This window comes from Rhineura floridana, chromosome 8 (assembly GCF_030035675.1).
Source record: "Rhineura floridana isolate rRhiFlo1 chromosome 8, rRhiFlo1.hap2, whole genome shotgun sequence".
NCBI classification, from domain to species: Eukaryota; Metazoa; Chordata; class Lepidosauria; order Squamata; family Rhineuridae; genus Rhineura; species Rhineura floridana.
Genome location: NC_084487.1, coordinates 23,882,285 through 23,894,572, shown reverse-complemented (window position 1 = coordinate 23,894,572; position 12,288 = coordinate 23,882,285). Strand labels below are relative to the sequence as shown.

General features: G+C 44.3%; 1 protein-coding gene across 4 annotated transcripts in view; it reads left to right on the top strand.

Moving 5' to 3' along the window:
- IL17RA (interleukin 17 receptor A) overlaps positions 1–12,288 on the top strand; it is a 43,545-nt gene that overhangs the window by 25,997 nt on the left and 5,260 nt on the right. For 3 of the 4 annotated variants that reach the window (XM_061638615.1, XM_061638618.1, XM_061638619.1), the window contains 4 exons: positions 1,334–1,411; positions 2,518–2,629; positions 3,550–3,651; positions 5,100–5,141. In XM_061638615.1, coding sequence (XP_061494599.1) covers positions 1,334–1,411; positions 2,518–2,629; positions 3,550–3,651; positions 5,100–5,141 — 334 coding nt within the window. The remainder of the gene's footprint in view (positions 1–1,333; positions 1,412–2,517; positions 2,630–3,549; positions 3,652–5,099; positions 5,142–12,288) is intronic. The other variant, XM_061638616.1, reaches the window with a different exon arrangement.

Here is a 12,288-nt window from a genome sequence, read left to right as displayed (position 1 = left end):
ATCCGCTATTATTTGGGTAAGAGTAACCTCTTACCCAAAAGTTTATTCACCCACATCAGCAATATGCCTGCCCAGTGAACAATCCATATGCTTGGATGTGCCTTTTCTCACATTGATCAACATCACTGGCATATACCTTACCTATCACTATGGGAATTATGGTAACTAAAAATGCCATCAATTTATTTTATTTTATTTTTCTTGACAGAAAAAAAACCTTTCACCATTTGCTAAGGCCATCATCTAATTCAGGGATAGCCAACATGGTGCCCTCCAGATGTTGTTGGTTGGACTCCTCCAACTCCCATCAGTCACAGCAAGCATGGCCAATAGTTAGAGATTATGCAAGTTGGTAGTCTTACAACATCTGGAGGGCACCAAGATGGCTATCCCTGATATAATAATTCTTAATATCTTCTAACAGATATATTCTAATAAATAAATTCTTATACATTAAAACAATTTTTTTGCCTTTACTCTTTTACTATATTAATTCAGCACTGCTGGTTCAGTCAGTTTTCCACTTGTACTGTGTTTATAAAACATTATCAACTTGCAGCTCTCAAAAGAGTCCCCAAGGCGGTTATAACAATAAACATTATTACAGTTAAAAATAAAACATAGATAAACAAAACCATAATTACATAATTTTAAAATACATTCAAAGCTTGTCTGGTGGAAGAACACATAGCAGGGCCTCTGATGACAGCAATTGATAGGCAGATTCATGCAGGAGGAGACAGTCATTCAAATGTTCTTGTCTCAAGCCAATTAGTGATTTATAGGTAATAACCAGCCCCTTGAATCAGGATGGAAATGAATTGGAAGCCAGTGCAGTTTATAACAAAACTGGTATAATATGGTCAGAAAAGAGGACACCAGAATTATTCTGGCCACAGCATTTTGCACCAGGTGTGGCTTCCAAACACCTAAGGGCAGCCCTATATAAAGTGCATTATAAGTAATCTAATTTGAATGTGACTAAGGTGTATGCAAGCAGCTATGTCCAGATCTGCTTTTTCCAGAGGTGGTGCAGCTGGTACACCCATAAAAGCTGATCAAAGGCACTCCTAACCAGAGCAGACACCTGGCCATCTCCTAACACTCTGGGTTCAGCAGCTATTCTGGAGTTTGCTATAAATTCTCCTTGCCCTCTGATTTCTGAAATCCACCTGTGCTGAGGAGGCATCACTACAATCTTAAAGGCACAAATATATTTGAGATCACAAGTTCATCTCCTCTTTCATCTTCTACTCATTCTCTCCCCTAAGTTCATTCAATTTTTATTTTATTTTTTACTTTGGTATTCCACTTTGTCTCTTGGTATCTGAAGGAAGGATTGCAACAGCCACTGAATGTCACAGTCAAACTAGAGAGAAACTTGAAGAGTTGTTGCAAATACAAGGTTCAGGTAAGATGAACTGCCTTTCTTATTTGAATAAAGAAGGTAGTGTTCCTGCCAGTTTCCTTTCACCCTGTGCTTCATACCACAAGCAATTATTCTTCCAGAGAGCATCTTATCTCTGGTTAATACTTCTAAAATGTTATCATAACAAATTATTTTTGAGGAGAACGTCAAACATCTAGCCCAGCTTGTGAGCAATACTTACCCCATTTTAGTTTTAATAGGTAGCCAGTAGCCATAAGGTCAAAGCAAGCACATCACATAGGCAGTGTGCTAGCTTAAGAAGCTGCATAAGCAAAGTAACCTGCATCCTGTCTCTTGTAACCGCAAGACTTGTCCTAGCTTGTTTTTATCTGTTTAATCTTAGAAATGTTCTTGTGGTTACAGATACACGGGACATAAGCAAAGTTCTTGCAAGTTGTTCTTTCCAGCTAAGTGTGGTTAAGAAAGGTGCAAAGATTATATCCATGCATAGAATTGCTTATGTGTACATCATGTAACGTGTTTAACTGCAATGCAAACCATGTAACAAAGAAGTGTATAAAACTTGCTGGTAACTTGTGTTCAGGGCTTCAGTCAGTTTGGCTTTAACTGAGGTCTTAGCTCTGAGCTAATACACTACCGCTCCTCCAATAAATTGTCGCTATTTTTTTATTACTTTACATCTTGTTGAATGGCTGTTATTTGCAGTACCTAGAAACGATCCCTAAGGAATATTTTCTTTTACAACATTTTAATGATGCTGATATCTTGCCATTTCATCTTGAATGTATCCAGCATCCTTGCTGTGAACGTCGCCCCATCCTACTAAAATCTCTCCTGATGCCCCAAATGGTAGCGATTTGTGGATTTTATTTCCAGACGCTTCTTCACCCTTCCTACATTTAGAATGACATGCTCTAAAGAGGGCAAAATTGAATGGATGACTCGCAGGTCAGGGCCACAAGCAAACAAACGACAATATTATTAACTCAATCTCCCTAGTCAAGATATCACGCACCCGTAACAAAAGTCAGCAATTTGCACATAACATGGGATTTGCTCTGGAAATGCAAAGTGTTGGGAAATAGAGTATCAAAGTAGCTGCTAAAGTTGTTTTCTTTTCCCTCCAGATCCAGCCATTCTTTGCACGTTGTGCCACAGATTGTATGAGGCATTCAGTTTTCATCCCGTGTTTCCCTAGCCCCCTGACTATTACAGGTGACAACACAACAAAGGAAGCTGGTATGGCCTTCATTTTGAGCTTGTGTAGCTAGAGAACTGTTGCTAGATTTTGTTTTTTAAAAAACCCCAAAATAGCCAGAGTCTTAAGAACTGGAGAGTCTTCACTATTCTTATGTACACAAATGTTGCAATTAACATAAAGCAGCAAAAAATAAATGAAGAGAAGGACAAGGCTGGATACAAAGGAAAAGCTTTAACTTGGATTCCTGCATTGAGCAGGGGGTTGGACTTGATGGCCTTTATAGGCCCCTTCCAACTGTACTATTCTATGATACCCAAAAGTCTTCAGTTCGCCCCTTCCTCTAAAAGATGATGCTTTAATTTAAGGACCTGCAAGTAGCATCCTCAAGATAACAATTGAAGTGAGGTGTAGAAATCATCCTTTCTCCCAAGGATAGCAGATGTGGGTCTGCTACTGCCTTTGCACCAGGAAGATATAAACTAGGGGCTTGAGTGGCTTGTTCAGTATCCAGGGAGCAAATGCAAAGAGTCTCGGGAGTAGCGATCAAAACCTATGAGAAGTTATAAAGGAACTGGGCCTATTCTAGGCCTGTTAAAATGCACTGGAGAGGGAAGACTGTTGCACTTTGGAGCAGATTCTGTTTAAAAACTAAATAGTTTTTGTGGATATCAAAACTAATAATGTGATGCATGTCTGTACCCACCTAGCACATGTGGCTTCAGATATATTGAGCTGTTTCTGTAGACAATTCTTGGCTAAAAAGCAGGATTAAAACATAAGAGAGAAATACACTATTATATATTGGATCTAAGCATGAGCAAAATCATTCTGCTGCTTACTGCTAGTAATGGGGGACTTTGTATCCACCTTGTTCCCGAGTGATTCAGTACAGTTTTGCATTGTCTAATGACTGCAGCAATGGAAATGTTCCCTACAGTGTGTTCTTCCTATGTTGCAGATAATCTTTCAACGGTGCTGCCCTGGGGCCTCACTTTCATGTGCATTTTACTAGTTGGATCAGCTGTTGCTTCCGTTATTTGGCTCGCTCGAAGGCAAAAAGGTATGGAATATGTCAGAAATGTGATGGAAAGATTTGTCCACCTTGATGTTTCACTTGTGCCTTTCTGGAGTGGCACGCCACTGGATACTCACCCTTTAGCCCCCTATCAGGAGGTCCATGTAACGCATTCCAATTGGGTCACTTTATTTTAGTGTCTTATCCAGTCTGTGGCTAGTTACATACTTTATCTATGATTTCATGTTGAGCCTGCACAGACGTCAGTATTTCAACATTTAGTTGCATAGCTATCCCAAGTTCTAGATCTGTCTGCTTGTGGTGGTAGTGGGGATTTAAATTCCTGCGGTCTGTCCTAGATCGTACCTACCAAAGTATGATATGTAACATTTGTATTACAGTTTAGAGAAGGGAGGAAACATAGCTCAGTGGTAGATAACATGCAGAAGTAGTCCAACAAAAAATACATGCAAATTTTAATTGCAAAAACTTCTGTTCTGTTTTCTCCTGAGACAACAATCAGACTAGCAAAAGAAACAACACACTAAAAGTTGCAGTGTCCACCACTATGCAAAAGTAGCTTTTTTTCTTCCCCAGTTGTCAGACTGGCGCTATTACAGGGTGGATAGACAATATAGGCCATCCTCCTGTGAGGTCCTCAAGGGCTCTGTAAATGCTGAGCCCCCTTCCCGGGCTCCAAGGAGCAAGAGATGCCATGCTCCAACCGTATAGGAAGTGACCCATTGACAGTGCAAGACATCCCATGCTAACTGATTTCTATAAAAATGAAGGAACTGAAGGTCTGTATACCCCACAATAAACTTTAGGATGCCTCAGATCAGACACCCATGCCTTCCTGGTATCCTCTACAAGATGTCATAGAATTATGTCTGGCTCAGTGCTTCATTTGGGCACTGTCAAGTATGTGGGCCCATGCAAATAATTGCCAAAGTGTGTCTAAATAAGGAACTGTATAGGCCACCTCAAGGCTGACTTAAGGCCATCTCACAAGTTCACGCCAGAGGCAAAATTTGAACCAGGAATTTCATGAGCTTCTTCACAATGCAGATTCTTAGTCTCATGCTATGCTAGTTCTGACCCACCCAAAGCTATCTGTTTCAGGCCTCATGTTGTTAATAATTCTTCCCCCTTGTTCCCCTGTATTTGATTTCAAGTGACTTCTGAGTTTAGGTGAGGCATAGAATCTTCTCTTGCCTTCTACATAGAGTAGATACAAGAGTCCCATGCATGTTTCCAGTGTCAGGAAGATTTTCAGGTGGGAAGGGGCTGAGCCTTAAGAGAGGAATCATAAATTGCCTACTCTTCCTTTCTTGCATGCACCTGAGACTCGGGGTGAAGAGAGCTGGCTGATGATGGGTCCTAGAACTGTCTCATTATAGTCTGCAAAAGATACTGACATTCCTAGACCAAATGTATATTCTATCAGATTGCCTTATGTGTGTCTGGTTTTTTTTTCTTCCTTTCTCTCTTAGGAATAAATTTAGGTTCAAGCAATACTGATGCCACCCACCAAGGTAAGAAAACTTTTGCTTCTGTTGAATCAGTGCAAGTTGGTAGTCTGGGAGGGTGGGCTGAGCTGTGAGGCAGCATAGTGCTGGCATTTTACTTTCTTAAAACACACACCACAAATTATCAAGAACTATAAAGATGAATGGGTTACTTTACTGTACAGTTACTGTAGCTGAGAACCCCAAGCTGTAAACACTTTTATATTGGCGCCAAGGGCTGTTACTTTCTGAAACAAAATCATGGAAGCAGAACTGAAGATCTGCATATAAGATGGAGCTTGATCTAGTGGCCATCATTGCCCCTCCCTTTTTTTGTCCATCATTTGTTTCTTGAAGCAACTTTTAAAGAGAGGATTTGAACTTGCCTCTTGCAAAGTATTGTGGTATGTGTTATTAGAGAGGAGAGAGCATAACTTTGTGCCAGTTGCAAATAGAAATTGGTGGAATTAGAAGTATTTGGAATGTTTCTTGGCAGAGTATATAGTGGTGAGCTTGAAAAAAAGGTGGAGGTAAAAGGGCTGGAGGTGTGAAGAAGCAGACCGTACATAAATCTTATTCCTGATGACTTAAAAATTAGACCTTCACATCGTCCATTCTAGTTTTCTAGCACTTCTCTCACATAAGAACAAGGCTATCTATGCCTTGTACCTCACTCCCTCTCCTCTCATAGACGGGTTTCTCATTGCTCATCTGCTGTGCCCACTGGCCTGTGTGTGCTGTTGTTTAACACCAGATCAGTACACAATAAGACCACACTCATTCATGATTTGTTTGCGGATGAAGGTGCTGATTTGGTGTGCATTACCGAGACCTGGGTGGGTGAGCTGGGAGGAGTTGATCTGATCCAGCTTTGCCCACCTGGATACTTGGTGTAACACCAGCACAGGCTGCAGGGACAGGGGGAATTGCTGTGGTCTACAGAACTTCCATTTCTGTCACCAGGAAACCACTCTGTCTTGGAGCTGGCTGTGAGGGCCTGCACCTGGTGTCAGTCCAAGGAGACAGTAAACTAGGGTTGCTGCTGGTATACTGTCCACCCTGCTGGCCAGCAGCTTCTCTGACTGAACTGATGGATGCTATCTCAACTGTGGTATTGGAGGAGCCTGGAATGATAGTCCAGGGTGATTTCAATGTCCATGCTGAGGCTACCTCTAGTGTTCTGGCTCGGGACTTCATGGCCTCCATGACGACGATGGGGCTGTCTCAAGTTGTCACCGGCCTGACACATAGGGCAGGGCACACCCCCGACTTGGTTTTTGCTCTAGATGGAGGAAAAGGTGGTCTGGAGATAGTGGGGTGGATATCACCCTATTGTCATGGTCAGACCACTTCCTGATGAAGTTTAGACTTATGGCTGCAATCCTCCCCAGCAGGAGTGATGGACAGATTAAGATGGTCTGCCCCCGGAGGCTAATGGAATCCACAGGATTCCTGAATCCCCTGGGGAAGTCCCCAGTAGATAGAACAGGTGACCCTGTTGAAGTGAGGCATGTCAGGCTCTTGACATGGTTGCCTCTGAGCACCCTCTCCGGCATTGTGGAGCCCGGCTTGCACCTTGGTACACCAGTGAGCTAAGGGCAATGAAAGAGGGTGGACAACGGCTAGAATGCAAGTGGCTAGAGACGTGCTGTGAGGCTGATCAGGCATGAGTAAAACATCATAACCGTGCCTACTGTGAGGTGGTGAGGCTGCCAAAGAAGACCCACTTCTCTCCCATCATCGCATCCTCAAGTAAGAACATAAGAACATAAGAAGAGCCTGCTGGATCAGGCCAGTGGCCCATCTAGTCCAGCATCCTGTTCTCACAGTGGCCAACCAGGTGCCTGGGGGAAGCCCGCAAGCAGGACCCGAGTGCAAGAACACTCTCCCCTCCTGAGGCTTCCGGCAACTGGTTTTCAGAAGCATGCTGCCTCTGACTAGGGTGGCACAGCACAGCCATCACAGCTAGTAGCCATTGATAGCCCTGTCCTCCATGAATTTGTCTAATCTTCTTTTAAAGCCATCCAAGCTGGTGGCCATTACTGCATCTTGTGGGAGCAAATTCCATAGTTTAACTATGCACTGAGTAAAGAAGTACTTCCTTTTGTCTGTCCTGAATCTTCCAACATTCAGCTTCTTTGAATGTCCACGAGTTCTAGTATTATGAGAGAGGGAGAAGAACTTTTCTCTATCCACTTTCTCAATGCCATGCATAATTTTATACACTTCTATCATGTCTCCTCTGACCCGCCTTTTCTCTAAACTAAAAAGCCCCAAATGCTGCAACCTTTCCTCGTAAGGGAGTCGCTCCATCCGCTTGATCATTCTGGTTGCCCTCTTCTGAACCTTTTCCAACTCTATAATATCCTTTTTGAGATGAGGCGACCAGAACTGTACACAGTATTCCAAATGCGGCCGCACCATAGATTTATACAACGGCATGATGATATCGGCTGTTTTATTTTCAATACCTTTCCTAATTATCGCTAGCATGGAATTTGCCTTTTTCACAGCTGCCGCACACTGGGTCAACATTTTCATCGTGCTGTCCACTACAACCCCGAGGTCTCTCTCCTGGTCGGTCACCGCCAGTTCAGACCCCATGAGCGTATATGTGAAATTAAGATTTTTTGCTCCAATATGCATCATTTTACACTTGTTTATATTGAATTGCATTTGCCATTTTTCTGCCCATTCACTCAGTTTGGAGAGGTCTTTTTGGAGCTCTTCGCAATCCCTTTTTGTTTTAACAACCCTGAACAATTTAGTGTCATCAGCAAACTTGGCCACTTCACTGCTCACTCCTAATTCTAGGTCATTAATGAACAAGTTGAAAAGTACAGGTCCCAATACCGATCCTTGAGGGACTCCACTTTCTACAGCCCTCCATTGGGAGAACTGTCCGTTTATTCCTACTCTCTGCTTTCTGCTTCTTAACCAATTCCTTATCCACAAGAGGACCTCTCCTCTTATTCCATGACTGCTAAGCTTCCTCAGAAGCCTTTGGTGAGGTACCTTGTCAAACGCTTTTTGAAAGTCTAAGTACACTATGTCCACTGGATCACCTCTATCTATATGCTTGTTGACACTCTCAAAGAATTCTAATAGGTTACTGAGACAGGACTTTCCCTTGCAGAAGCCATGCTGGCTCTGCTTCAGCAAGGCTTGTTCTTCTATGTGCTTAGTTCATCTAGCTTTAATAATACTTTCTACCAGTTTTCCAGGGACAGAAGTTAAGCTAACTGGCCTGTAATTTCCGGGATCCCCTCTGGATCCCTTTTTGAAGATTGGCGTTACATTTGCCACTTTCCAGTCCTCAGGCACGGAGGAGGACCCAAGGGACAAGTTACATATTTTAGTTAGCAGATCAGCAATTTCACCTTTGAGTTCTTTGAGAACTCTCGGGTGGATGCCATCCGGGCCCGGTGATTTGTCAGTTTTTATATTGTCCATTAAGCTTACAACTTCCTCTCTCGTTACCACTATTTGTCTCAGTTCCTCAGAATCCCTTCCTGCAAATGTTAGTTCAGGTTCAGGGATCTGCCCTATATCTTCCACTGTGAAGACAGATGCAAAGAATTCATTTAGCTTCTCTGCAATCTCCTTATCGTTCTTTAGGACACCTTTGACTCCCTTATCATCCAAGGGTCCAATCGTCTCCCTAGATGGTCTCCTGCTTTGAATGTATTTATAGAATTTGTTGTGGTTGGTTTTTATGTTCTTAGCAATGTGCTCCTCAAATTCTTTTTTAGCATCCCTTATTGTCTTCTTGCATTTCTTTTGCCAGAGTTTGTGTTCTTTTTTTATTTTCTTCATTCGGACAAGACTTCCATTTTTTGAAGGAAGACTTTTTGCCTCTAAGAGCTTCCTTGACGTTGCTCGTTAACCATGCTGGCATCTTCTTGGCCCTGGCGGTACCTTTTCTGATCTGCGGTATGCACTCCAGTTGAGCTTCTAATATAGTGTTTTTAAACAACTTCCAAGCATTTTCGAGTGATGTGACCCTCTGGACTTTGTTTTTCCGCTTTCTTTTTACCAATCCCCTCATTTTTGTGAAGTTTCCTCTTTTGAAGTCAAATGTGACCGTGTTGGATTTTCTTGGCAATTGGCCAGTTACATGTATGTTTAATTTAATAGCACTGTGGTCACTGCTCCCAATCGGTTCAACAACACTTACATCTCGCACCAGGTCCCGGTCCCCACTGAGGATTAAGTCCAGGGTTGCCGTCCCTCTGGTCGGTTCCATGACCAACTGGTCTAGGAAATAGTCATTTAGAATATCTAGAAACTTTGCTTCTTTGTCATGACTGGAACACATATGCAGCCAGTCTATGTCCGGGTAGTTGAAGTCACCCATTACTACCACATTTCCTAGTTTGGATGCTTCCTCAATTTCATATCTCATCTCAAGGTCTCCCTGAGCATTTTGATCAGGGGGACGATAGATCGTTCCCAGTATTAAGTCCCTCCTGGGGCATGGTATCACCACCCACAACGATTCTGTGGAGGAGTCTGCCTCTTTTGGGGTTTCGAGCTTGCTGGATTCAATGCCTTCTTTCACGTATAGAGCGACTCCGCCACCAATACGTCCTTCCCTGTCCTTCCGATATAGTTTATATCCAGGGATAACCGTATCCCACTGGTTTTCTCCATTCCACCAGGTCTCCGTTATGCTCACTATATCAATGCTCTCCTCTAAGACCAAGCACTCCAGTTCTCCCATCTTGATTCGCAGGCTCCTAGCATTAGCGTACAGGCACTTGTAAGCAGTGTCTCTCTTCAAGTGTCTTTGGCACTTGTGGTTAGGCCTGTGGTAATTTTGCTCTTCTGAATTTATATCCTGTGCCCCTGCTCTCACAATGCCTACTTCTAGGCCTACCCCTTTTAAAATTTCATCATTTCTTTGGTTTTTATCCCAGGGGGGAGGTTTATTCCAAACTGGACCTTTCTCAGCTCCTGTCGGGTTTCCCCCCTCAGTCAGTTTAAAAGCTGCTCTGCTACCTTTTTAATTTTAAGTGCCAGCAGTCTGGTTCCATTCTGGTTCAAGTGGAGCCCGTCCCTTTTGTACAGGCCCGGCTTGTCCCAAAATGTTCCCCAGTGCCTAACAAATCCAAACCCACCCGACACCATCGTCTCATCCACGCATTGAGACTGCGAAGCTGGGCCTGTCTGGCTGGTCCTGCGCGTGGAACCGGTAGCATTTCAGAGAAAGCCACCTTGGAGGTCCTGGCTTTCAGCATCCTACCTAGCAACCTAAATTTTGCTTCCAGGACCTCACGGCTGCATTTCCCCATGTCGTTGGTGCCAACGTGCACCACGACCACTGACTCCTTCCCAGCACTGTCTACCAAACTATCTAAACGACGGGCGATATCCGCAACCTTCGCACCAGGCAGGCAAAACACCTTGCGGTCTACACGCCCATCACACACCCCACTGTCTATGTTCCTAATGATCGAATCACCCACTACAAGGATCCCTCCACCCCCTGGAGATATATCCTCGGCACGAGAGGATAGCTGCTCATCCCCCAAGGAATGGGTCCCTTCTAAGGGATCGTTTCCCTCTTCCTCAGCTGGATGCTCTCCTTCCCCGAGACCATCGTTCTCCATGATAGCAGGAGAGCTATCCAGTAGCTGTCCAGTGGAGCTTTTCCTTATTGTCAGAGGTCTGTTGACATCAACTCCAGAAAATTGAGTTTTAGACCCTTCGGAGGCCCACTGTGAATTGTTTGCAAGGCACTTTGAGGGTAAAGTTGCTCGCCTCTGTAGCAGTCTTGATGCCCCATCCACATCTACTGTAGTCCCCAATGAGGTGTCCAGTGCAACATCTCCTGCAATGTCTTGGGAATGGTTTCAGTTGATGCGACCTGATGACGTGGACAAGTTGCTTGCGATGATGCGGCCAGCAACGTGTCCTCTCAACCCTTGCCCTTCTTAGCTTATTAAAGCTTCTCTAGGAGGGTTGACTGAGTGGATCCAGCGTATGGTCAACGCATTGTTACAGGAGGGAGTGGTTCCAGCCTCCCTGAAAGAGGCAGTGATCCAACTGCTCCTGAAAAAGCCCACCCTGGACCCATTGGTCTGCGACAACTACCGTCCGGTCGCAAATACCCCCTTTTTAGGGAAGGTGATTGAGAGGGTTGTGGCGCAGCACTTGCAAGTACTGTTGGATGAAACAGATTATCTTGACCCATCCCAGTCTGGGTTCAGGCCCAGTTATGGTACTGAATCGGCCTTGGTTGTCCTGATGAATGACCTTTATCAGGCAAAGGATAGGGGGAGTGTGATCCTGTTATTCTTACTTGATCTCTCAGCGGCTTTTGGTACCATTGACCATGGTATCCTTCTGGGCCAACTTGGTGAGATGGGTACTGGGGGCACTCTTTTACAGTGGTTCTGATCCTATCTCCAGGATCGTTTTCAGAGAATAGCATTGGGTGATTGTCTTTCGGCCCCTGGCAGTTGTCTTGTGGGGTGTCGCAGGGTACCATCTAGTTCCCCATGCTGTTTAGCATCTATTTGAATCCCTTGGGAGCGACCATCAGGAGATCTGGGGCAAGGTGTCAGCAATACACTGATGATACCCAGCTCTATTTCTCTGTAACATCTGAATCGGGAGAGGCTATGCAAGCCCTGGACCGCTGCCTGGACTGAGTCTGAATCCTAGCAAGACAGAGACACTGTGGGGTTGTGGTTCCCGAGTTTGGATAATTGGTCAGTTGCCTGCATTGGATGGAGTCATACTCTGCTGAAAGAGCAGGTCCATCGTCTGGGGGTGCTCTTGGATCCATCTTTGTCACTAGAGGCTCAAGTGACCTCAGTGGCTAGGAGTGCCTTCTACCAGCTTCAGCTAGTAAGATAGCTGTGGGTGTTTCTGGACCAGGATAGCCTGACCACTGTTGTCCATGCACTGGTAACCTCCAGGCTGGATTACTGTAATGTGCTGTATGTGGGGCTACCCTTGAGGTTGGTTCGGAAGCTGCAGCTGGTGCAAAATGCAGTAGTGAGACTGCTCAGTGGGATAGAGTATCACTAGCATGTCACCCCACTGCTGAAAGAATTGCACTGAGTACCTATTAGCTACCAGGCTAAGTTCAAAGTTCTAGTTTTGGTGTACAAAGCCCTATACAGCTCGGGACCAGGATACCTGAAAGACCATCTTATCCCTTATA